This window comes from Miscanthus floridulus, chromosome 3, assembly GCF_019320115.1.
Source record: "Miscanthus floridulus cultivar M001 chromosome 3, ASM1932011v1, whole genome shotgun sequence".
NCBI lineage: Eukaryota > Viridiplantae > Streptophyta > Magnoliopsida > Poales > Poaceae > Miscanthus > Miscanthus floridulus.
The window spans coordinates 75,402,532-75,424,412 of NC_089582.1; the positions used below are offsets into that span (position 1 = coordinate 75,402,532).

The 21,881-nt window shown below is 48.1% G+C and overlaps 1 protein-coding gene across 1 annotated transcript in view; it reads left to right on the top strand.

Annotated features, from left to right (window-relative positions):
* The window catches only part of LOC136541792 (histone-lysine N-methyltransferase TRX1-like), a 41,765-nt gene that overhangs the window by 12,873 nt on the left and 7,011 nt on the right, over nucleotides 1–21,881 (top strand). The window contains 11 exon segments of the mRNA XM_066533892.1: nucleotides 11,819–11,977; nucleotides 15,632–15,757; nucleotides 15,844–15,891; nucleotides 15,967–16,084; nucleotides 16,152–16,217; nucleotides 16,301–16,362; nucleotides 16,461–16,517; nucleotides 16,590–16,658; nucleotides 16,762–16,788; nucleotides 16,791–16,950; nucleotides 17,298–17,555. Coding sequence (XP_066389989.1) covers nucleotides 11,819–11,977; nucleotides 15,632–15,757; nucleotides 15,844–15,891; nucleotides 15,967–16,084; nucleotides 16,152–16,217; nucleotides 16,301–16,362; nucleotides 16,461–16,517; nucleotides 16,590–16,658; nucleotides 16,762–16,788; nucleotides 16,791–16,950; nucleotides 17,298–17,555 — 1,150 coding nt within the window.

Sequence of the window (21,881 nt, forward strand, 5' to 3'; positions counted from 1 at the left end):
CTCCTCCCCCTTGCCACCGCGCGAACGCCGGCGATGCTCCTTGGAGGAGCCAGACGAACCGGAGCCCTCATCCTTCTTCTCGAAGGTGCGCCACTGCTCCATCGTGTACAACAGCTTGTCATCGGCGGCGCCCGACTCGGTTTGAGGCCCCTCCTTGCTATCTTGTACCGCCTTGAGCCTCCGGTCACGTCATCGACGAAGATCTGCTCGAAGTCGAGGAGCATCTCTATCGCCATCACGATCTAGGAGTACTTCCTCGGCATACAGCGCAGGAACTTCTCCACGCGCGCGCCTCCGTGAGGTCGGTGTCGCCGTTGCGCGCCATCTGCTCCATCAGGTTGGTGAGGCGAGCAAAGTCTTCAACTTGCTCACTGGGCTAAAAGGCGAGGCCTTCCCACTCCTGGTGGAGTCGCTGCAGGGTTGCCCGACCGACACGATCACCGCCGATGCGTTCCACGGCGATCGACTCCCACGTTAGCTTCGCCGTGGCCTTGATGGCGAGGGAGGCGCCGAGCTCTGTGGGGACGGTGGCGCACATTGCCTCCAGCGCCTGGCGATCGTTGTCGTAGCCGACGCCACCGACGCGGACCGCCTCCCAGAGATGCTGAGCCTGCAGCTTTACCTTCATCAGGAGACTCCACTCGTGGTAGTTCGAAGTTGGTGAGCATCGGCCATGGCGTCCCCGCTCTCGAGTCGCGGTAGACAGTCTGTACCACCAATGAGCGGCCGCGGCGTCCACGATGCCGCTCTGGTGACAGCGATTGAGGACGACACCCTGTTGGGTTTCGCGATCCGCCGGCTGGCTCCCGCTCCATCTCGACGCGCAGCGTTGCAGTTGCCACCTGCCTGGCCGTCTCGACTGCCGCGCAGCCGCTGCCTCTGCGACAGCAAGGCGTGTCGCGCGATCGTCTGCTGCTGCCGCACCACCGGGGTTGATCACCACACCGGCAGCAGCAGCGGTGGCGCGCGCTCTCTCGATCTGGCTGGCGGTGGACATGGCTGCTCGCTCAAGAACCCTAGGCTCTAGATACCAATTGTTGGCTAGGTAAACACAAGTGGATCTCAGATTTGGGCAAAGGCCAGAGGGCAGCTTGGCCTTAGGCCGCTTGTTGGAATCGAAAATGCAAAGCTTAGTCCTTACACAAGGATACTGCCCCTGCTTTTATAGGCAGAGGGCTTCTCTACTTTTCCTACTTGCTCCAGCATATCTCGTAACCACTAAGGTGGATGCTGAGCATATTCTAAGTGCTAGGCTTTAACAGCCGAAAATAACAAGACAGTGCACAGTAAGATACAAGAGAGAGGTCTAGGGTTAACTCTCACCATTGTCTAGCTGCCCCTTCATCCTGGAGGCATCATCTTCTTGTTTCACAGATGCCATTTCACTTCTTTTAGAAACGCACATAAACATTTTGATGAGCTGATCTGATTCTATGTATAGAGTGCCATATAGAAAATTTTTCTAATGCTTTTATAGTAATGGTATGTCAAATTGGATGCTTAAATGTAAGACAGCCGTATGTGGCTGGCCTGGGTCTGGGCCTTCGGCCAGCTCTTGTAGCTTCACTGTGTTGAGTTCCTTATCCAACAAGGGTGTAGACTGAGTTGTATATGGTAGGGATACCGGAGGTCGGTTCTGTTTCTGTAAGCCGCTCCTATCTCTACCTATATATATACATGTATCATGTAACCCCATAATCAATCTACTATTATTCGCTGCATACTCATTCATGGCATCAAAGCGTCAGTCGGCGCTGGAGTAGGAGAGTGCAACGCGGCCACACGTGGCTGTGCGGAATCTGCAGCCTGTGGGTGAATAGCCGGTTGTGGTACAGCCGCACGTGGCTGTGCGACGTCGCCGGCCTGCGGGTGGAGAGCCGGCTGTGGTACAGCCGCATATGGCAGTGCGGTACTGTTAGCCTGCAGGGGAGAAACCAGCAGCGGTACAGCCGAGCTGGTGGCGTCCAGAGGTAGCGACACAGTGGGCACTACCGCACGTGGTAGTGCGGTGTTCCCAGAAGTACCTGCAGGGGAAAGCAAAGGTGCTATGCCAACAGGCAGAGGCACAGGGTTAGTAAAATCATCAAGAAAGGCATAGTCCTCAGGAGAAGGGGCTGAGGGCTGCGCAGCGAAGGGAAAGGTGGATTCATAAAAAATCACATGGCGAGAGATGATGATTCGGTTGGACTGAAGATCCAAGCACCGATATCCCTTGTGATGATCAGAGAAGCCAAGGTGAACGCACAAAGCAGATTGAGGAGAAAGCTTGTGAGGGGCGGTAGAAGAGAGGTTGGGGTAACAACGACAATCGAAGACATGAAGACGATCATACGAGGGCACAGTACCGAAGAGGGCATGGTGCGGAGTAGAGGATTGTAGTGTCCTGGTGGGTATGATGTTGAAGAGGTAGGTGGCGGTGGAGAGGGCTACGGCCCAGTAGCAGGGAGGCGTGCTCGCTTGAAAAAGAAGAGAGCGAACAATATTGTTAGTAGAGCGAAGGACTCGCTCGGCTTTGCCGTTTTGAGCCGAAGTATAGGGACAAGACATGCGAAGATGGGTGCCACGGGCGAGGAAGAAAGCACGGGTATGAGAATTGTCAAACGACCATTATCGCACTGCACCGCCTTGATGGTGACACCAAACTGAGTAGCGGCATAGGTAAAAAAGTTAGACAGTGTGGCAAAGGTGTCAGATTTGAGTCGTAAAGGAAACGTCCACGACACTTTGGCATCGCCGTCAGTTCGCTGTCCTCTCGCTAGCTCTATCTCGGAACTGGCCTATACACCAACTGGATGTCAAGAATGCTTTCCTTCATGGCCACCTGTCTGAGACTGTTTATTCAGTGCAGCCTACTGGATTTGAAGATCCAGGGCATCCTAGTTTTGTTTGTTGCCTAAACAGATCCTTATACGGCCTCAAGCAAGCTCCTCGTGCATGGTACAGTCGCTTCGCGACATTTCTGCTGTCATTAGGATTTGTGGAGACCAAGTCTGATACTTCACTGTTTGTGTCGTCAAGTGCAGCCTACTGGATTTGAAGATCCAGTGCATCCTAGTTTTGTTTGTTGCCTAAACAGATCCTTATACGGCCTCAAGCAAGCTCCTCGTGCATGGTACAGTCGCTTCGCGACATTTCTGCTGTCATTGGGATTTGTGGAGACCAAGCCTGATACTTCACTGTTTGTGTCGTCCAGGGACTGATGTTGTGTATCTGCTGCTCTACGTGGATGATATTGTGCTCACTGCATCCTCCTCGGCTCTACTCCAGCGCACCATTCAGGCTCTGCAACAGGAATTCTCTATGAAGGATTTGGGTGAACTTCACCACTTCCTTGGCATGCATGTTCAGCGTTGTCCTAATGGTCGTCTTCTTTCTCAGCGCCAGTACATAGAGAGAGCACTTAGGCTTATCTCTCACTTCGGTCTTTCAGGAGTTCAGGTCCAGTCTCAACGTCCGCAGCACCGGTGTTTCGACTGCGGGGGCGTGTTAGACAGCCGTATGTGGCTGGCCTGGGTCTGGTCCTTGCGGTCAGCTCTTGTAGCTTCCCTGTGTTGGGTTCCTTATCCAACAAGGGTGTAGATTGAGTTGTATATGGTAGGGATACCAGAGGTCGTTTCTGTTTCCATAAGCCGCCCCTATCTCTACCTATATATATACATGTATCATGTAATCCCATAATCAATCTACTATTATTTGCTGCATACTTTGCTTTCATTAAGCCAGATAGGAGTAAATAGGAAACTGGAGTTGTGGCGGCAGACCCTTGAGTTCAAAGATTTTAGAGTAAGTCGAACTAAAATAGAATACATGAGATGCGACTTTGGCAACGCTACACATGAGGAGGGAGAGGTGAGTTTGGAAGGTCAAGTGGTGCCTAAGAAAAATACCTTCCGTTATCTAGGATCGATGCTACAGAAGGATGGAGATATTGATGTAGACGTTTGCCATAGGATTAAAGCAGGGTGGATGAAGTGGTGCCAAGCATTTGGCATTCTTTGTGACAAGAGGGTACCACAAAAGCTTAAAGGTAAGTTTTATAGAATGGCGATTAGACCCGCTATGTTGTATGGAGCAGAATGTTGGCCTACAAAAAGACGACATGTCCAACAACTGAGTGTCGCGGAAATGCGTATATTGCGTTGAATTTGTGGTCACATAAGGATGGATCGAGTTCGGAACGATGATATACGTGATCGTCTAGGGGTAGCACCAATTGAAGAAAAGCTTATCCAACATCGGCTGATGTGGTTTGGCCATGTCCAAAGGAGACCTCGAGAGGCACCAGTGCATTATGGAGTTCTAAGTCGAGATATCAATGTGAGGAGAGGTAGAGGAAGACCGAAGCTGACATGGATAGGAATGCTCTGTTTGGATAAGAGTGCTTGGAAAACAGCTATTGACGTGCCTGAACCGTGACTAGGGGCTCATGTTGGCTTTCAACTCTAGCCTACCCCAACTTGCTTGGGACTAAAAGGCTTTGTTGTTGTTTGCTTTCATTAAAGTTGTTCTAAGGATAATTTAGGCTCTGGATTGCTTAACATAATATCTATAAATATTACGGACCTGGTGCAGTTAAGCAGTTAAGGCACTTCACTTGAATGTCTGTTTCTCATGATGTTACTTAACAAATTTAAACTAGAAATAGCATGCTAAACCTTGGCTAATATTTTATGTTTCAGTACATCCCTTTTTAGTTATCAGATTAGATGAAAAAGGTAGAAAATGTATAAAATCATTTTTTTTTTCTCGAACACGCAGGAGAGCTGCGTATCATTTGTATTAGTAGAAGAATAAGGAGTCATACATAGACCCAAAAACACTCACCCCCACACCTTCCCTGATTTCTAAAGCTACATCACCTGAGTCTGAGAGTACAGCGACCAAGCATGCTAACTAACTAAGCACCCCTAGCAGTGAGCAAGGACAGACCCTTGGCTCCTGCCAAACACCACCAATGGGCATCATCCCTAGCTATACTAAGGGCTGTGTTAATGTTAGGTGCCACCCCATTGAAGACACAGTCATTCCGGTGCTTCCAGATGCTCCAGGCTCCAAGGATGATAATGGAGTTTAATCCTTTTCTCACATCTCCAGTGGTGGCCGCCTCTGCCTTCTCCCACCAATCCTCCCAAGCTGAATCCTCGGGTTGAGGCGTGAGTGAAGAGAGTCCGAAGCGCTGCAAGAGGGCAAACCAGAATTGTCTGGCAAACACACAACCAACTAGGAGGTGATCAATGTTTTCTTGTTCTTGGTCACAGAGTAGACATTTGGCCGGGTGAGGAAGTCCTCTCCGAGCAAGCCTGTCAGCTGTCCAGCACCGTTTATGAGCCACCAGCCACATGAAAAAGCGGCATTTGGGAGGAGCCCATGACTTCCATATTCTCTCATATGGCCTGAAGTATATGGCGCCCTGAAAAAATACATCATAGGCAGACTTCGCTGTGTATTTTCCTGAAGCCGAAAGCCTCCAAATGTGTCTGTCCTGTGCCCCATCCTGCAGCTCAATATTAGATAATTTATCCCACAATTCCAGATATTCCATCAGAGCTTCCACAGGTACTCCCACTCGGATGTCCTCGATCCATTTCTCATCAGTCAAGGCCTCCGCTACTGTACGCCTGCCTATTATTCTTTTAGAGACCAAACTAAGGATCTTAGGCGCTACTTCCTCAATATTTTTCCCCTCCAGCCATCTATCCTTCCAGAACAGAGTGCTAGCTCCGTTTCCTACATCGGTATACACTGCCATAGAGATGAGGCCATCCACCTCCTTGCTCACTTGAAATGGCAGACTTGCCCAAGGTTTACTTGGTTCAGATTTTCTCAGCCATGGCCACCTAGCTCTGAGTGCAAAACCTAGGGATTTTAGGTCCGCAATTCCCAGGCCCCCAAGTTCTTTAGATCGACAAACTTTGGGCCAAGCGATGAGGCAGTGTCCTCCATTAGCTTCTTTTCTGCCTCTCCAAAGGAACGCTCTTCTGATTTTATCAATTGCCTTAATAGCCCAAGGCGGAAGCTCAATTGCCATAGCCAAGTATACTAACATTGCAGTCAGGACATGTTGCACCTGCACCACCCTTCCTACCTTTGTCATTAGATCTGCTTTCCATCTTGGCAACTGATCAGCTATTTTATCGATAATTGGTTGGATTTGGTCTTTGGTCAGCTTCTTGATGGAGAGAGGCAAACCAAGATATTTGCAAGGAAATCCCTGAATACCACAAGGTAGCAGACTCTGAACAACTCCCATATTTTCTTCAGAACAATGGATTGGCATTACGTTACTTTTCTGCACATTTGTTTTGAGTCCAGAAGCTTCCCCAAATAGCTGGAGTATTCTCAAAGTCAAATTGATATCCGCTGCTGCAGGTTGGAGGAAGAGAGCTACATCATCAGCATATAAGGAAATTCTGTGCTGAATAGGCCTTCTAGCCAGGGGTTGCAGGATTCCTTCCTCATCAGCCTGTGTGACCATCCGATTCAGCACATCCATCACCAAGATGAAAAGCATTGGAGAGAGAGGATCTCCCTGGCGGAGCCCTCTTCTATGTTGAATAGTCTCCCCAGGGCTGCCATTTAGGAGCACTTGGGTGGAGGAAGTTGAGAGCAGTCCGCAAAGAAGATCACACCATCGAGCACCAAAGCCGAGCTTTCGGAGTACCTCCAGCAGGAAAGACCAATTTACTGAATCAAATGCCTTTGTGATATCCAATTTCAGGAGTATTCTTGGCTGCCTTTGAGAGTGTAGGTATTTTACAGTCTGCTGCACCAACATGAAATTGTCCTGAATAAATCGTCTTTTGATAAAGGCGCTTTGGTTGGGGGAAACCATTTCATCAAGACGGCCAGCTAACCGGTTGGCAAGGATTTTAGTCACTAGCTTAGCAAAACTGTGTACCAGACTAATGGGCCTAAAGTCCTTTACCTGAGCAGCCTCATAGTTCTTTGGGATTAGGGTGATAAATGCAGAATTTAGCATCCACAAGTTCCTGAATCTTTTTTCCCAAATGGTGTGCAGAGCAGACATTACATCCTCTTTGATTATTGTCCAGCAGGTTTTATAAAACTTTCCTGTGAACCCGTCTGGACCTGGGGCCTTATCAGTTGGCAAGTGTTTGATGGTTCTCCAAACCTCCTCCTCCGTAAACGGTATGTCCAGGGCCTCTAGATCATATTCTGGGATATTGAGTGCTTCAAGGTTTATAGTTCTTTCTCTGTCACAGGCTGTGCCGATCAGGTTTGAGTAAAACTCGAAGATTTCAGCTTCCTTTTCCTCATGTGCAGTGACAATGTGATCACCCGCCTTCAATCTAGCAATAAAATTCTTCCTTTTTCTATGTCGTGCATGCATATGGAACAATCTGGTATTGGCATCCCCTTCTTTAAGCCAACCTATTCGAGATCTTGACCTGGCTATAGTTCTCATTAATGAAGCTAGAGCGAGCGAGTGCTTCTTCAAGTTGTTGCGCAGCCATAGCTCGTCAGGCTGGAGAGCACGACTGTCTTGGGCTATGTCAAGCTGATGAATAATTTCCCTTGCCATGGACAGTTGGGAACTGATGTGACCAATTCTCTTTTGACTCCATCTTTGTAAGCCTTTTGCCGTTGCTTTAAGTTTCAGGGATAGAGTCTCCAAAGGGCAACGACGGGGTTGGACAGAAGACCACATCTCTTCAATAGTTTCCTGGAATCCATCAAGACTAGGCCAAAAGGCTTCAAAGTGGAAGCGTCTTTTGCTTGGCAGTCTGTCACACAATCCGAGGATGAGCGGACAGTGGTCAGAGTCATCAGAAGCTGAGCTCTGAAGAAGACTTTCCGGGAACATTTCCTCCCAGTCAAGAGAGCAGAACACTCTGTCTAGTCTTACCAGAGTAGGAGAAGCACTGGTTAGGGAACTAGACCATGTGAATTTACGACCATGCAAGGGGATTTCATTAACCGCCATATCCTCAATCCATCTCCTGAATCTTCCCATCATTGCTCTATTTAAATTATTATTGTTTTTATCTTCATCCTTATATATGAGATTAAAATCTCCTGCCACCATCCAAGGGCCTGTACATTGGACACGTACATCCTGCAGCTCTTGCAAGAATTGGATCTTTGCTTCATTATCTTGTGGCCCATATACACATGTCAACCACCATGAGCCTCTACTATCAGAGTTGAATTGAACAGATGTGGAAAAAGTATCCACTCTACTTGCACTTACTGAACCCAGGCAACTTCTCCAGGCAATCAGAATCCCTCCACTGGCTCCGGTCGATGGTAGAAATATGTAGTTGTTATCAAAATCAATACCGAGCATAGAGAGCACAAGCTGCCGTGAAATTGTAGTCATTTTTGTTTCTTGTAAACAGACAACATCAATTTTGTAAGAGTTTACAACTGTTCTGACGGCATCTTGTCTATTTACTGAATTAAGCCCCCTTACATTCCATATCAATATATGAGATGGGTCCATAAATATTGAGAGTAAAAAACGACCAATTAAGAGGAAGCCTCCATCATACCAGGTACTCAACTGGCTCCTCAACAGGGATCTCATCAGGAGAGAGCCATCCAAATAGAGCAGCCAATGCCTTGATGTGCAGGGGTGATAGAGGTTGTTGAAATCGTCGTACATATTCCTCCAGAATGTGCTGGCTGAGTTGCTCCCTTTCTTCTTCCACATCGAAATCCAGGGCCCGCACAACTTGTTTCTTTAAGTGGTCAGGACACGCTTCTGGTACGCCCAGCCCGGCGAGGCGGCGACTTCGTCTTGGTGCGTCGCTGGGTGGCGGAATCCTTTTTCTCCTCCGTATGTTGATGCACGGGATTGGCAGGATCCGCCCCGGCAGCTTAGAGAGCTTGCTAATGAACTTTGATGCAGGACTGACCGGGCTGGATGGCGCCGCAGCCACAGAGCGAGCTCCAAGTGATCTCCTCCTGGTGCGACGGCGGGTGTAGACCTGGATGGGTCGGGCGTACCTCGCTGGGGCACAACGTGCTAGCTGTTGGCGACTCGAGGAGACACGTTGGGTCCGCTGTGAAGTCACAGACCTCGGCCGGGGCGCAGGGGATGGCCGTGGCGAGGAGGTAGAGTTAGAGGCGGTGGGAGCAGCGGTAGCAGGGGGTGGTGAGCTCAGTGGCGGGATAGCAGCAGAGGCGCTGACGGGCGGCGGGGAGGGGGCGGCGGGGGAAGAACACGGTTGCGGGATTGGGGATGACGGAGACGTGGCCGGTGACACGAGGCTGACGGGAGTCTCAGCCGGAATAGATGTGCTAGCAAAACTGAAAGTTGGGCCACCTGGAGCTTGGGCCTCGAACAGCCCATCCAGGCGGGATGTGGAAAGCAGCCCAGAAACCACCAGCTGATGCCCTTCAGGGCACACCGAAGGCCCATCGGAGAGCTCCAGAGGGATCTCGATCCGTCGCCTCACGATGTCATTAACCTGCCCGACATCTAAATCTTCATTCGCAGCCACAGCCGTATCCACCGCTGTATCCACGTCCAGATTGCCCGCGCTCTTCATAAACGTCGTAGCACGAGAGCATGAGCCCTCGGGCAGCGATCCCGCGTTAACGGCATCACCCGCAGGCCCGGCCGCCTTGGACTTTGAGCGAGCCGCCTCGAGACTATGCGCGCGTCGCAAGGCCCCAGTAGTCTCGTCGTACTGATCATCAATGCCAAGATCCACTGCTGCCTGGACGCGAGGACCCAAGCGTTGGTGAACAGGAGCCCTGCTCGCTTGACCGGCGTTCGTAGCTTCACCCGGCGCCGCGGCCGGAGCCATAGGAGACGACGGAGAAGAACGAGGCCTACGGCTCCGGCGACGATCACGATCCTCATCCTCATCTTCTGCATCTTCTGGAGGGGGGTGGGGAGGATCTTGATATGCACCCGGCTCGGCGAGAGGACGAACGTTGACCTTGATGGGGTAGGCTAACGTCCGTACGCCGGAACCGCGTTCCCAGGCGGGCTCCACGATCTCCAGCATCATCTCCGGGGGGAAGAGAGCGGGATCGGAGCACCATGCCTTTACCATGAATACATCACGACGATCAGCATTGCCCGGGTGCAGTCCATCAATCCAGCAAAGCTCGTCCAAGAGAACTTCAGCAGTCTCCAAACTCCAGGCATGGGTAGGGATGCCCACGAGATCAACCTCTACAGCCACTGGGAGGCTCGCCGCCGTGGCCTGGACAAACCTCGTCCACCGCCTGACGTGCAAACGGGCAGAGCTGGTGACGATAGGTCGCCCTCCATTATAGATAGTGCCAGCGAGTTCCTCATTAGGCAAGATCAAGAGGAAACTGGACGGACCCCAGGGACGAAGGGACAGCCGAGTTTCTTCGATCTCGAACCTAAGGGCAATTGTGGCACGTACGAACCCGATCCCGCCGTCGCCCGAACCTCCAAGCCAGGTGATAATCAGAGCGCAGCTCAAGGCATCCTCGCAGCGGGAGAGCCGGTCTGACCAGTCGAGAATGCGTCTGGGAACCGCTGGAGCATCAACGCCCTGCGTAGCTTCGACGGTAGGCTCCGGCAGAGGGTGGGCGGGGGCGTCGTCTTCATCGCCGGTATCGCCACCCAGGAAAGCCGCATCCGCTGCGGGACGCGCCCTCCGCGGGCGACGGCGTCGCTTACGCCTGTGCGTCGTGCCATCGCCCGAGGCCGAGGATTGCACGCCCGTTCCACCACCAGCAACAACTGGAGACTGCGTGTCCGTCGGTCGCGACAACGCCGAGACCTTGGGACGCCAGACCAGCAGCCTACGGCCAGAAGCGGGGCGGGGACGACGGCGGGATGGGCAGACATCAGAGCGATGCCCAAGACGCCGACAAGCAAAGCACCTCGGACGGGAACGGCAGGACGCGGCCAAGTGAGCGGTAGACAAGCAGTTGAAGCAGCGCCCTCGTAGATCCTTCGGGACTGGCCGCCGAGGGGGAAGCGCTCTCCGATGACGCTCGCGGCGGCGGCGACGACTTTCCGAGGTAACCCAACCATCGCGGTCAGGAGGAGCCGCCGCGGCCGGACGAGTGCGCCTATCGCACGGCCGGAGGATAATCCGCACCGGCGCACGAGGAGGTGCCGTGGCCGCAGACGAGACATCCGCCTGAAGAAGGGCCGACGAGGCAGCAGCTGGCACCGGGGCAGCAAGAGGAGATGCATCGCCGCCGCCCAGCAGGACATCCTTGAACGTAGGGGGTTCCAGCTCCACAGGGAAGCCACCAGAAGACGGGGAGTCGTCGCACCATCGCTGGCCTTTGGAGCGCCCAGCCGTGGCACCGGGGGTGGAGGAGAAGGGGCCCTCAGGCGCCGGAGAGGGAGGGGGTTGGGTGGTCGGCGCGCCCGGAGTAGGCAGCGGCGAGCGGCTGGTGGAGCTAGGGGACAGGGAGGCGCCGGGAGGGGGAGCGGGAGCGACGGAAGCCATCAGTCGACTGGTTGTTGATGACGATTATAAAATCATTTTGGTACATGGGGTTGAAAAATGGTTATGAATTCAGCTTGACAGTGTCTTAACAATTTTCTAACTGCATTCTGAACACCAAGTTAAACTTTAGTCGAAAGCCTGATTTAACGTATTTCTATTTCTCTGGTGGAAGTCTATTTCTGTTATTCCTTGTTAAGTAACATCATGTGGTCTGTTACCCAAACCAATTCAGTAACACTTATGGTTTTTATTAATAGTTTCCATGTAGTTTTTATGGAAAAGAGCAGATTTTGATGATTATCTTCAAAATTATTTGTATGCCGTGGAAATAACAGCGTCATGACAAATTTCTAGTTCCAAATCTGTACATTTCCCTAATGTTGAGCCTATATGATGTTCAGATTGATGGATCTACCCCAAATGCATGTTGGAAAGAGATATACTGCAGAATAAAGGAAAAACAGTGCAATGCTGCTACTGAATTGGAAAGAAACTTATGCCAAAAGTCTGGTTCCTACATGTTTGGATTTTCAAATCCGCAGATAAGGCAGCTTATTCAGGTTTGAAACGAAATATCTGGAAGATATTTTCTTTTATATTAGTTTAAATTTTATTGAGGACTGCATTGGGGCTTGGGCTAGACAATTATTCATCTTTGATCCATGTATTTGTTTTGTACCCTTGGCTTACTTTTTGTAGCCATCCCTATATCTAGAAACTTTTTTCATCAGTTTAGGCCAATATATAGGCCCAACTATATTTTTTTTTTGGCCTCTCATCTTAAGTACAGCTGTAGAATCTGTTCGGATACAGACACACACCACCACACACACCTCACATACACGGTATACGAACAAACCTACAACTATACCTAGACAACGAACGCAGCTGAGAGATCCTCGAAGAGCACCAGACTCCGAGTGTGGCGGGCACGTCACTTGACCATTGTGGCACATCTGCGCGAGAGGCAACTGAAATTATTCAGGGAACTACTGTTCCCGGTGAGACACCAGCGTCGAAGCCAGGCTTCGAACGCTGGCGGGCAGGACGCACACCAGCGATCCATGCCATCTGAGCTACCGCTCAGTTCTCAGGCCCAACTATATTACTTGAATTTATTTGTGGATACTAAATTTGTTCTTGTCTTATAGTACTTGTCCTAAGAAGAAATTGAATGATCGAGGTAGAATTTCAGATTTGGGATAGAGAAAGCTGTAAATTTTGGAGATAGAACTTGTTCCTTCTCTCTCTTTGGTCTTTGCATTTTAGTCCCTAACTATGGCCCTGTTTGGCAGAGCTCTAGGCTCTAGCTCTAGGAAATCCAGCTCTAGGAAATCTGTGGATTTCCTAGAGCTGGTCACTTGTAGCTCTAGGAAATCCTAGATCTGGAGGTGCAGGCATGTTAAGTGCATTTACATGACTCATTTAATTTATTTTTAGATTAAATAAAAAAATATTTAAACCACTTTAATTTAGTCTGCAAACTGCATAGATCTCGGAGCTAGAGCTGTGCCAAACGGGACATAATATTCATATTTACAGCACACACCAGCACTCCCCCTCAAGATGGGGCAAAAATATCATATAGACCCATCTTGCTACAAAATGTAGAAAATATCAATCCTTTAACCAAGACATACAAAACCCTACTAGCTGATTCTAATTGTACATAGTGCAGGCAAATCATTTCTCTATCCAGCTTCTCCTTAATAAAGTGATGATCAATCTCAATATGCTTGGTTCTACTATGATGAATAGGATTGTTGGCTATACCAATAATTACTTTGTTGTAACAATACAACATGAAAGGCTTGCTCCTAAATAGTTTCAACTATGTTGGAAGAACATAGTTTCCTTTAGTATATCTAGAACTTATTTTCTTTGAGATAGAAACATCCTTTTAGGACCCCGGGAGATTTCACTTCCAAGGAACTTTCTCAATTTCCAATCTTTTTGCTTCAAACTCTCGTGCAAGATATCTTTTCAAATAAAAAATTTCAGCATCATTCACATACACTATTAGAATTGCCACCTTGTTTGGAGCGTGCTCATAGAATAGTGTATGATTAGCATTACTTTGGATCACCTCTCTTGTGGATTGATCATCTAAAGCGATCAAACCAAACCCTTGGTAATTCTTTTAACCCATATAAAGATCGATGCAAACGATGCACTTTTACATTGATTTGATCTGTTCCAAATCCAGGTGGAATATGCATCTATACTTCTTCATGAAGATTACCATGGAGAAATGCATTTTTTCACATCCTCACTTCCATCTGATATATCTTCTCTCAATCCAAATTAACATCATAAGATACAAGTGTTACCACTTTGCAACTAAACGAGCTTTGTACCTAGCCACCTTTCATCCTAGTGTATGCTTAATAGTGAAAATTCATTTGCACCATATAGGTTGCTTACATGGTGGTAGATCCACAAGCTCCCAAGTTTTATTTTTTCTGAAGCCTTTACCTCTTCTAGCATTTTCTGCACTTAGGTCATCTTTAGCCAATTTCTAGAATTCTAGTTGATGGGTATGGATGTGGAATCTAGAGATCCAATGATACTTTGGTAGGAGAACTACAATTTTTATAGGACATCAAGTTGGCAATACCCAACATAATTTTTGAGGAATATTTGAGGATCTATGTGGTTTTCAAGGCAATAGGTAAGTCATTGTGAGAAACTTGAGTAAATGATTGATTCTCACCTTGCTCTAAAGTGCTTGATAGAGCAATATGATTGGGAGATTGAGTTATATTATCTGGCTTCTCATGCATAATAGACTCTATATTCTGAGAAGGCAGATTATCTTGCATAAGTCTGTGGCAAGAATTATCATCATCACCATTGCTATTACGATCATTTGTCACCTCCCTGACTTGAACTTTGTCTATTAGGTGACATAATTAAAGTAGGGATACCAATAAAGCCCACAAGAGTGCCTCCACTGTTACCCTCCCCTCTTTTTTTTTTTTTGCCCATATGTTACCCTCCCCTCCTGTTGTACTTAAATGTGGATATAGTAATTTCAGTATCATTGGTTGGGCTGTATATGGTTAGTATTCACAAAAAGTCATGTCCATATAAAGAAACGATGCTCGGAAGGACACCTACATATGTAACCCTTTTGAGTAGGGGAATAACTAACACACACACATTTGACAGCATGAGCTATAATAATCATAAACAAAGCACACATATCCAAAAACCTTTGTAGAAAAAACAAATTCATTGATTTCAAAAGTAACTCAACTAGAGATTTAATACCAAGAACTTGGAAATTTATTACCAAGAACTCGAAGAAGCATTTGATTGAATAATATGTTGCTATCTTTACACTGTTCCCCCTAAGAAATTTAGGAATGTTCATTGTAAACATAAGTGAACAAGCAACCTTAATTAAATGCCTATTTTTTTGTTCAGCAACACCATTTCGCTCTTGAGTGTTAGCATAGATAGTTTGATCTTTGGTGCTCAATACCATTCAAGAAATTGTTCAAACTCCTGGCAAGAGTGTAAGGCTTTTTACAGCGTTGCTGAGCTTATTTTTGGTAAAGGCACACATGTCTTTAAATATTGCAAAGACTTGGTTTTATGTGTTTGCAAATAAAACCCAGTATATTGACTAAAACCTTCGATAAAAGTAACAACTCTTCGATGCCCCCAAACATCAGAGTGAATAATTTCAAATGGTTGGTCACTTCTTAAATCCAAACTTGGATAGGGAACCTTTGTATGTTTAGTAAACTCACATGCATTACATCTAAGAGATTCTTTAGAGCATTCATTAAAAGGAGATGGATAACCACAAGCCATTGCAACAAGAATTCTTGACATGGAGACTTCTTGGTCGCAAAAGCAACTTCATTACCTCATCAAGATAATATAGTCCATGCACGGCCCTAGTCCCAAGAATTCTCCCTGTCCCTAGCTCCTGAAAAGCACAATTAGAAGGATCAAATCAACCTCTACAACTAAGTGATTTTTTTTCTCTCAAAAACACAGGAGAGCTGTGTTTCTCTGCATTAAGAAGAAAAGGGGCGAGAACCATTACAAACTCACACCAACACAAAACAGTTCAATTTAGTTTACAAAAGGCTCATGCATTTGTCTCTTGATCATGGATTTTACTTGTCTCTTTTTGTCCTGGACTTTTGGCGGATATTGAATTTCATCCTTAACTTCGAGTTCAATTGTGTATTTGTCAGGAATTGCCCAATGCAAGGTCATGTCTGAAATATTTTGAGAACAGTGGGGACACTATCCTTGGTTATAGAGCGGTTCATGTTAACTGGAAAGATCTGGACTGTTGCAATGTTTGTGATATGGATGAGGTAAACAATCTTGTTCCTGTTCTCACATAGGTTATTCCCTAGGTTGTAATCAATCTGAAACTTACTGATCTTTGTTTTGCATCCAGGAGTATGAAGACAACTTATTCTTGCAATGCGACAAGTGCCGTATGATGGTATGTAAGACATTTTATCTTGGCCCAGGTTATCGAGCATGGAAGTGTTTACAAATGCCTTAAAACATGATCCAGGTTCATGCTAGATGTTATGGTGAACTTAAACAATTGGACGGAGGACTTTGGCTTTGCAACTTGTGTCGACCAGGTGCACCTCGTGTGTCTCCAAAATGCTGTCTATGTCCAGTCACAGGTACAGACTTTCATCCCATGTCAATGCATAATGAAGTATTACTAATGGGATGTAAAACATTCTTTAGGTGGTGCAATGAAACCTACAACAGATGGCCGTTGGGCTCATCTCGCATGCGCTATATGGATCCCTGGTAATCACTTCACTTGTCCTAAATCATCTTGATGTTGTGACATGACATGCTTTTTGTTCTCTCAATCTTCTATTCTGTCACAGAAACATGCTTAAAAGATGTAAAGAGAATGGAACCGATTGATGGACTGAGCAGAATCAACAAGGTCTCCCTCTCTTTGCCTTTTGGTGTGAACTGCTTACTTCAATCTTTTAGTATTTCTGTAGAAACATCATTGCTCATCATTGTAGTTTGTCATTCCAGGACCGTTGGAAACTTGTATGCAGCATCTGTGGAGTTTCGTATGGAGTATGTATACAGGTACTTTACAGTTGGTTGAAGCTACTGATAGGATGATCAAAACATGTTATAACTCTTCTTGTATCAACACAGTGTTCTCATCCTACCTGTCGTGTTGCGTATCACCCTCTTTGTGCACGTGCTGCTGACCTTTGCATTGAGGTACCGTACTAGTCTTTTTTCTGCAGGTTATTTACTCCATGATTTTTTTTTTGCCTCGACTAACATGTATTTCCATTATGTGGACCTGTTTTGTTAATTTTAGCTTGAAAATGATGACAAATCCATCACATGTATCTTGATGAAGACGAGGATCCTTGTATTCGTTTACTCTCGTACTGCAAAAAGCATAGACAGCCATCTGCTGAACGTCCATCTCTAGAAAGTGACCCTGCTGAACCTGTCCAGGTAGTTCAGACGGATGTGGTTTCATCATCTGGTTGTGCAAGGACTGGTAAGAGAACAAGCACTGTTAATTTGACAGGGACAAGGATCTTCTTATTGTTCCCTGTATACTAAGTTTAATCGCGCATTAAAAAAATCACCTACTATGATATTAATTAGATTTTTTTGGTCCCATGTTTTATTTACTTAAGGGGTTGTCATTCAGATGTTTTTATGGTTTAGGTTTGGTGGTTAATATCCTCGACTCCTTGCAGTACCATTTTGATTGAAGTTGCATATTTATGCATATGATATAAATTTAATAGTTTTTATTTTACTAAAGAGTGCCCTATTTAGATTGATTACCTATCTTGTCTCATATTTATTTCATGTCTGAATGCCCTGTTCCTTGGCCAGAACCCTATAATTTTCGCAGAAGGGGCCAAAAACAGCCACAAGTTGTGGCTACTGCTTCTCTGAAACGTTTATATTTGGAGAATAGACCGTATATTGTCAGTGGTTACTGCCAAAATAGAGTAGGCAATGCTTGCAGTGAATCACTTCAACCGGTTGGCTTGTCAGATGCTGTGCAGCAAGAAGCTATTGGCAATGTGTCTTCTATGGTTGAAAAATATACAATCATGAAGGCTACATTTAGGAAGAGACTAACTTTTGGTGAGTTCTATTTAGTTTCTTATCCTTTTGTATTTTGTATTTCCACACCATAACCTTCTGGAGTTGATCAAGTCTTCATACCATTTTAAGAAATATTTTATGAGCCAAGTCCAAGATACTATGTTTGTGATCTTAATTACTCTATCTCCAATATATTTTTACCAGAGAAGCATATATTTTTCCTAAATATCTTGTGTTGTTCCAAGGGAGGAATCTTCTTATCCTATTTCACATATTGCTTGTTCTATACCATTTATCAATATATGTGCTTTGTCAATTTTGCTTTTGTGCTAACTATGATGTCAATGTTGGATGTATTTTTGTCTACAGTAACAGTGGAGTTTATAGCAAGAAATTGAAAATTTTGTTGATACAAATCTTTCACTTTTTGTTGCTTAAAGTTTAATATTAAATTGGGGTGATAGTTTGTAGTGGAATAGGATTTAGCTGCTACCAATTCTGAGTATTACAGATCCGGTGCATTGATTTTATGATTTTGAGGATGTGATCTTGTAGAAGATTGGGAGAACACCTCTCACTCATGTAGAAGATTGGGAGAACACCTCTCACTCCCATTAGGGAGGGGTGGATCTCATATATATAGCCAAGATACAATATACATGAGTTGGACTTATACATATCTCTAATACCCGCCCACAGTCACAGCGGGAGAGAACTGGACGCAGAGACTGGACCTAAAGTCATTGAACAACTGTACAGGCAGTCCCTTAGTCATAATGTCGCGAACTAATGAGCTGAGGTATATGTAGCACTCTGAACTGCCCTAAAGCCACCTTCTCACGAACAAAGTGAATGCCAATCTCAATATGCTTCGTGCGATGATGATGAACTGGATTGGCAGTCATGTAGATTGCGCTGACATTGTCGCAATAGACAATGGTTGCCGAAGGGATCGAGATATGAAGCTCCTCAAGCAACTGGCGCAACCAACAACACTCAGCAACGGCGTGAGCAACAGCTCGGTACTCCGCCTCCGCACTGGACCGAGACCGAGACACCGTGGTCTGCCGTTTTGAAGACTAGGAAACCAGCTTGTCTCCGAGGAAGACGCAGTAGCCTGATGTAGAGCGCTGAGAGTCTAGACATCCAGCCTAGTGAGCGTCGGAGTATGCTGTGATGGATGACACGCTGCAAATGCCGAGGTGCAGACCGGCGTCAAAGTGCCCTTCACATAGCACAGAATGCGCTTGATCAGGGCAAGATGGGGCTCTCGTGGGTCGTGCATGAAGAGGCAGACTTGCTGAACGGCGTAGGCGAGGTCGGGCCGAGTCAGCGTGAGGTACTGCAGGGCTCCAGCCAGACTACGGTTCAAGGGGTCAGCAACGGGGTTGCCGGCAGTCGCACACAGCTTGGACCGAGAGTCAACCGGAGTCACCGCGGGGTGGCACTCAGACATGCTAGCCCGACGGCATACTGTCTCTGTGACAGGAGCAAGCCGTCGGAGGAGCGCGTGACAGAGATGCCAAGGAAGTGATGGAGAGCGCCAAGATCTGTCATGGTGAACTCGGAGCTGAGACGATTGGTGATGCGTCGTAGTAGAGCAGGAGAGGACATCGTTAGTACAATGTCGTTGATGTATAGTAGCAGGTAGGCGACATCATCTTGATCTTTATAAATAAAGAGAGATGTGTCGGACTTCGCCGTGGAGAAGCCGTGCTTGCAGATGTAAGTGGCAAACCGCTGATGCCACATGCAAGGTGCCTGCTTGAGGCCGTACAACGACTTCTGCAAGAGGCAAACCGAGTTAAGGGACGACGGGTCGACGAAGCCAGACGGCTGCTGACAGTAGACAGTCTAAGATCGCCATGAAGAGAGGCATTCTTCACATCGAGCTGATGAATGGGCCACTTCCGTGAAGTTGCAATGCTGAGCACACCACGAATGATGGCTGGCTTGACGACCAGATTGAAGGTCTCGTCGTAGTCGACGCCGTGTTGCTGAGAGAAGCCACGAACGACCCAGTGAGCCTTGTAGTGGGCAAGAGAGCCATCGGAGTGGAACTTGTGCTTAAATATCCACTTGTCCGTCACAAAGTTGGCGCCGGGGGCTGAGGTACAAGGCGCCAAGTGGTGTTGTTGATGAGGGCCTGATACTCGTCCACCATAGCAGCACGCCAGTTCGGGTCAGCTAACGCGCTGCGATAGTTGCCAGGAAGCGGAGATGTCGATGTTGCATAGAGACCCTTGTAGTTAACGGGCTGCACAACACCCGTCTATAATCGAGTCAATGCCCGCGGGAGGGGTGGAGGCGGCGACGTCGTGCCCTGCATAGGCTGTGGAGGTGGCGCAGACGGCTGCAGCACCCCAGAGGTGACCCGACGAGAGGGCAGAGCACGGAGAGGCCGACCTGATGTGTTGGTCGTTGTCACAGCAGTAGACGGCCCAGCCCCGTCCGTCGCAAGTAACGATGACGAAGACGGGCGGCGTTGGTAAACCTTGCCGGTAAAGCGGCGGTCAGCAGGAGGCGGCGGCGACCGATGCTGGTAGACAGCTCCAAACCAGGAGCTCCCGCCCAGAGCTGTAGGAGGGGCAGGGTCGGCCTGCGGAGCAGCTGCCCTGGGCGGTTGGGCAGTTGCACGGGTCGGCTGGGCGATAGTGCTGACCGACGGGGCAGCCAACTGCACAGGACCGGCCATGATGATGGCCGGGTCGTCGAGCAATGACTGCTCGTCCTTCGAAGACGAGGGGGCGATCGAAGAAGAGGATGGTAGCTCGACACCCGTAGGTGGAGTGACTGACACAGTAGATGAAGCGTCCTGTATCAAAAAATCAAGAGAAGATGCACCCGATGGTGCGACAGCGAACGGAAACACCGACTCGTCGAACATGATGTGTCGGGAGATGATCACACGTCACGTAGAAATATCGAGGCACCGTTGCCCCTTGTGGGGAGAGGGATACCCGATAAACACGCAAGGTGCGGAACGAGGTGTGAGTTTGTGGGGAGTCGTGGCACTAAGGTTAGGATAACATAGACAGCCAAACACGCGAAGATGGGAGTACTCATGGAAAGAGCCATGAAGGAGTTGGTACAGGATGTTGCTGCTGACAAGAGGAGGGACGTCGATTAAGCGCATACGTGGCTGTAGCAAGCCCCTCGGCCCAGTAGGCGAGCGGCATGGAAGCATGGATGAGGAGGGTGCGGATGGTGGTGTTGATGGTGCTAAGCATACGCTCAGCTTTGCCATTCTGCTGGGAAGTGTAAGGGCAAGAATGGCGAAACAAAATGCCGCGACTGGACAAGAAGGTAGACATGGCTTTATTGATGAACTCAGTGCCATTGTCGGCCTAAAAGCACTTGGAAACAGAGTTAAACTGAGTCTGAACATCGGCAACAAAGTGACCATAGACTTCGAATTTTTGGCGCAGAGGAAAAGTCCAGTAGAAATGAGTGAAATCATCAAGGGGGACCAAATAATATTTGTTACCCGAAATGCTAAGGGCTGGAGATGTCCAGACATCACAATGAATGAGAGCAAAGGGTTCTAACGTTGTGGATGCTAAAGTAGCAAAAGGAGCAAAAGGCAGACATGTGTGTTTGCCAAGCTGACAGGCATAACACAAGGATCACGCTGTGTGGGTACACGTGATGACCGACATGTTCCCGGATGACCTAGGCGGTGATGCCATAGGGTGGATGGGACAACGAGGCTGCAACTAGCGGCAGTGGATGGGAAGGATGGTGAGATGGTGTAGAGATCGCCACTGCTGTTGCAGCGAAGGAGGACGCATCTTGTTAAGGGGTCTTTGACAGAAAACCCAGAAGCATCAAATTCAATGGAACAATTATTATCACGGGTAAACTGACAACAGAGAGAAGATTGTGCACAAGAGCGGGGGCAACAAGAACATTGTTGAGGGAAAAGGCAGTGATGGCTGTGGGAAGAATGGAAGTGCCACGACTGAGGACGGGCATGGAGTGACCATTGGCCACAGAGATAGATGAAGAGTGAGGAAGACGAGTGAGTAAGATACTATCCGAGGATGACATGTGGGATGTATCTCTAGTGTTGAGCACCCAAGTGTTGGTACCCGGAGAGGGCCCGGGCGGCGAGGGGCCAACCTGCTGCTAGGCACGCAGCGGAGGAGGGGACTGCGCGGGCGCGAAGACCGCAGGAGTCTGAGGAGGCGGCATCGAGGCAGACCAGCGCGGCGTGCAAGGGAAGATCACAGGCGCTGCAGGCTGCACGGCGGGTAGAGGCACGCGTGAAGCAGAGGAGACCGAGCAGCGCGACCCGAAGACCGAGCAGAGGAGATCATGACCCGCGAGTCGTCGTGAGCACGTGGGAGCAGAGGAGCAGAGGAG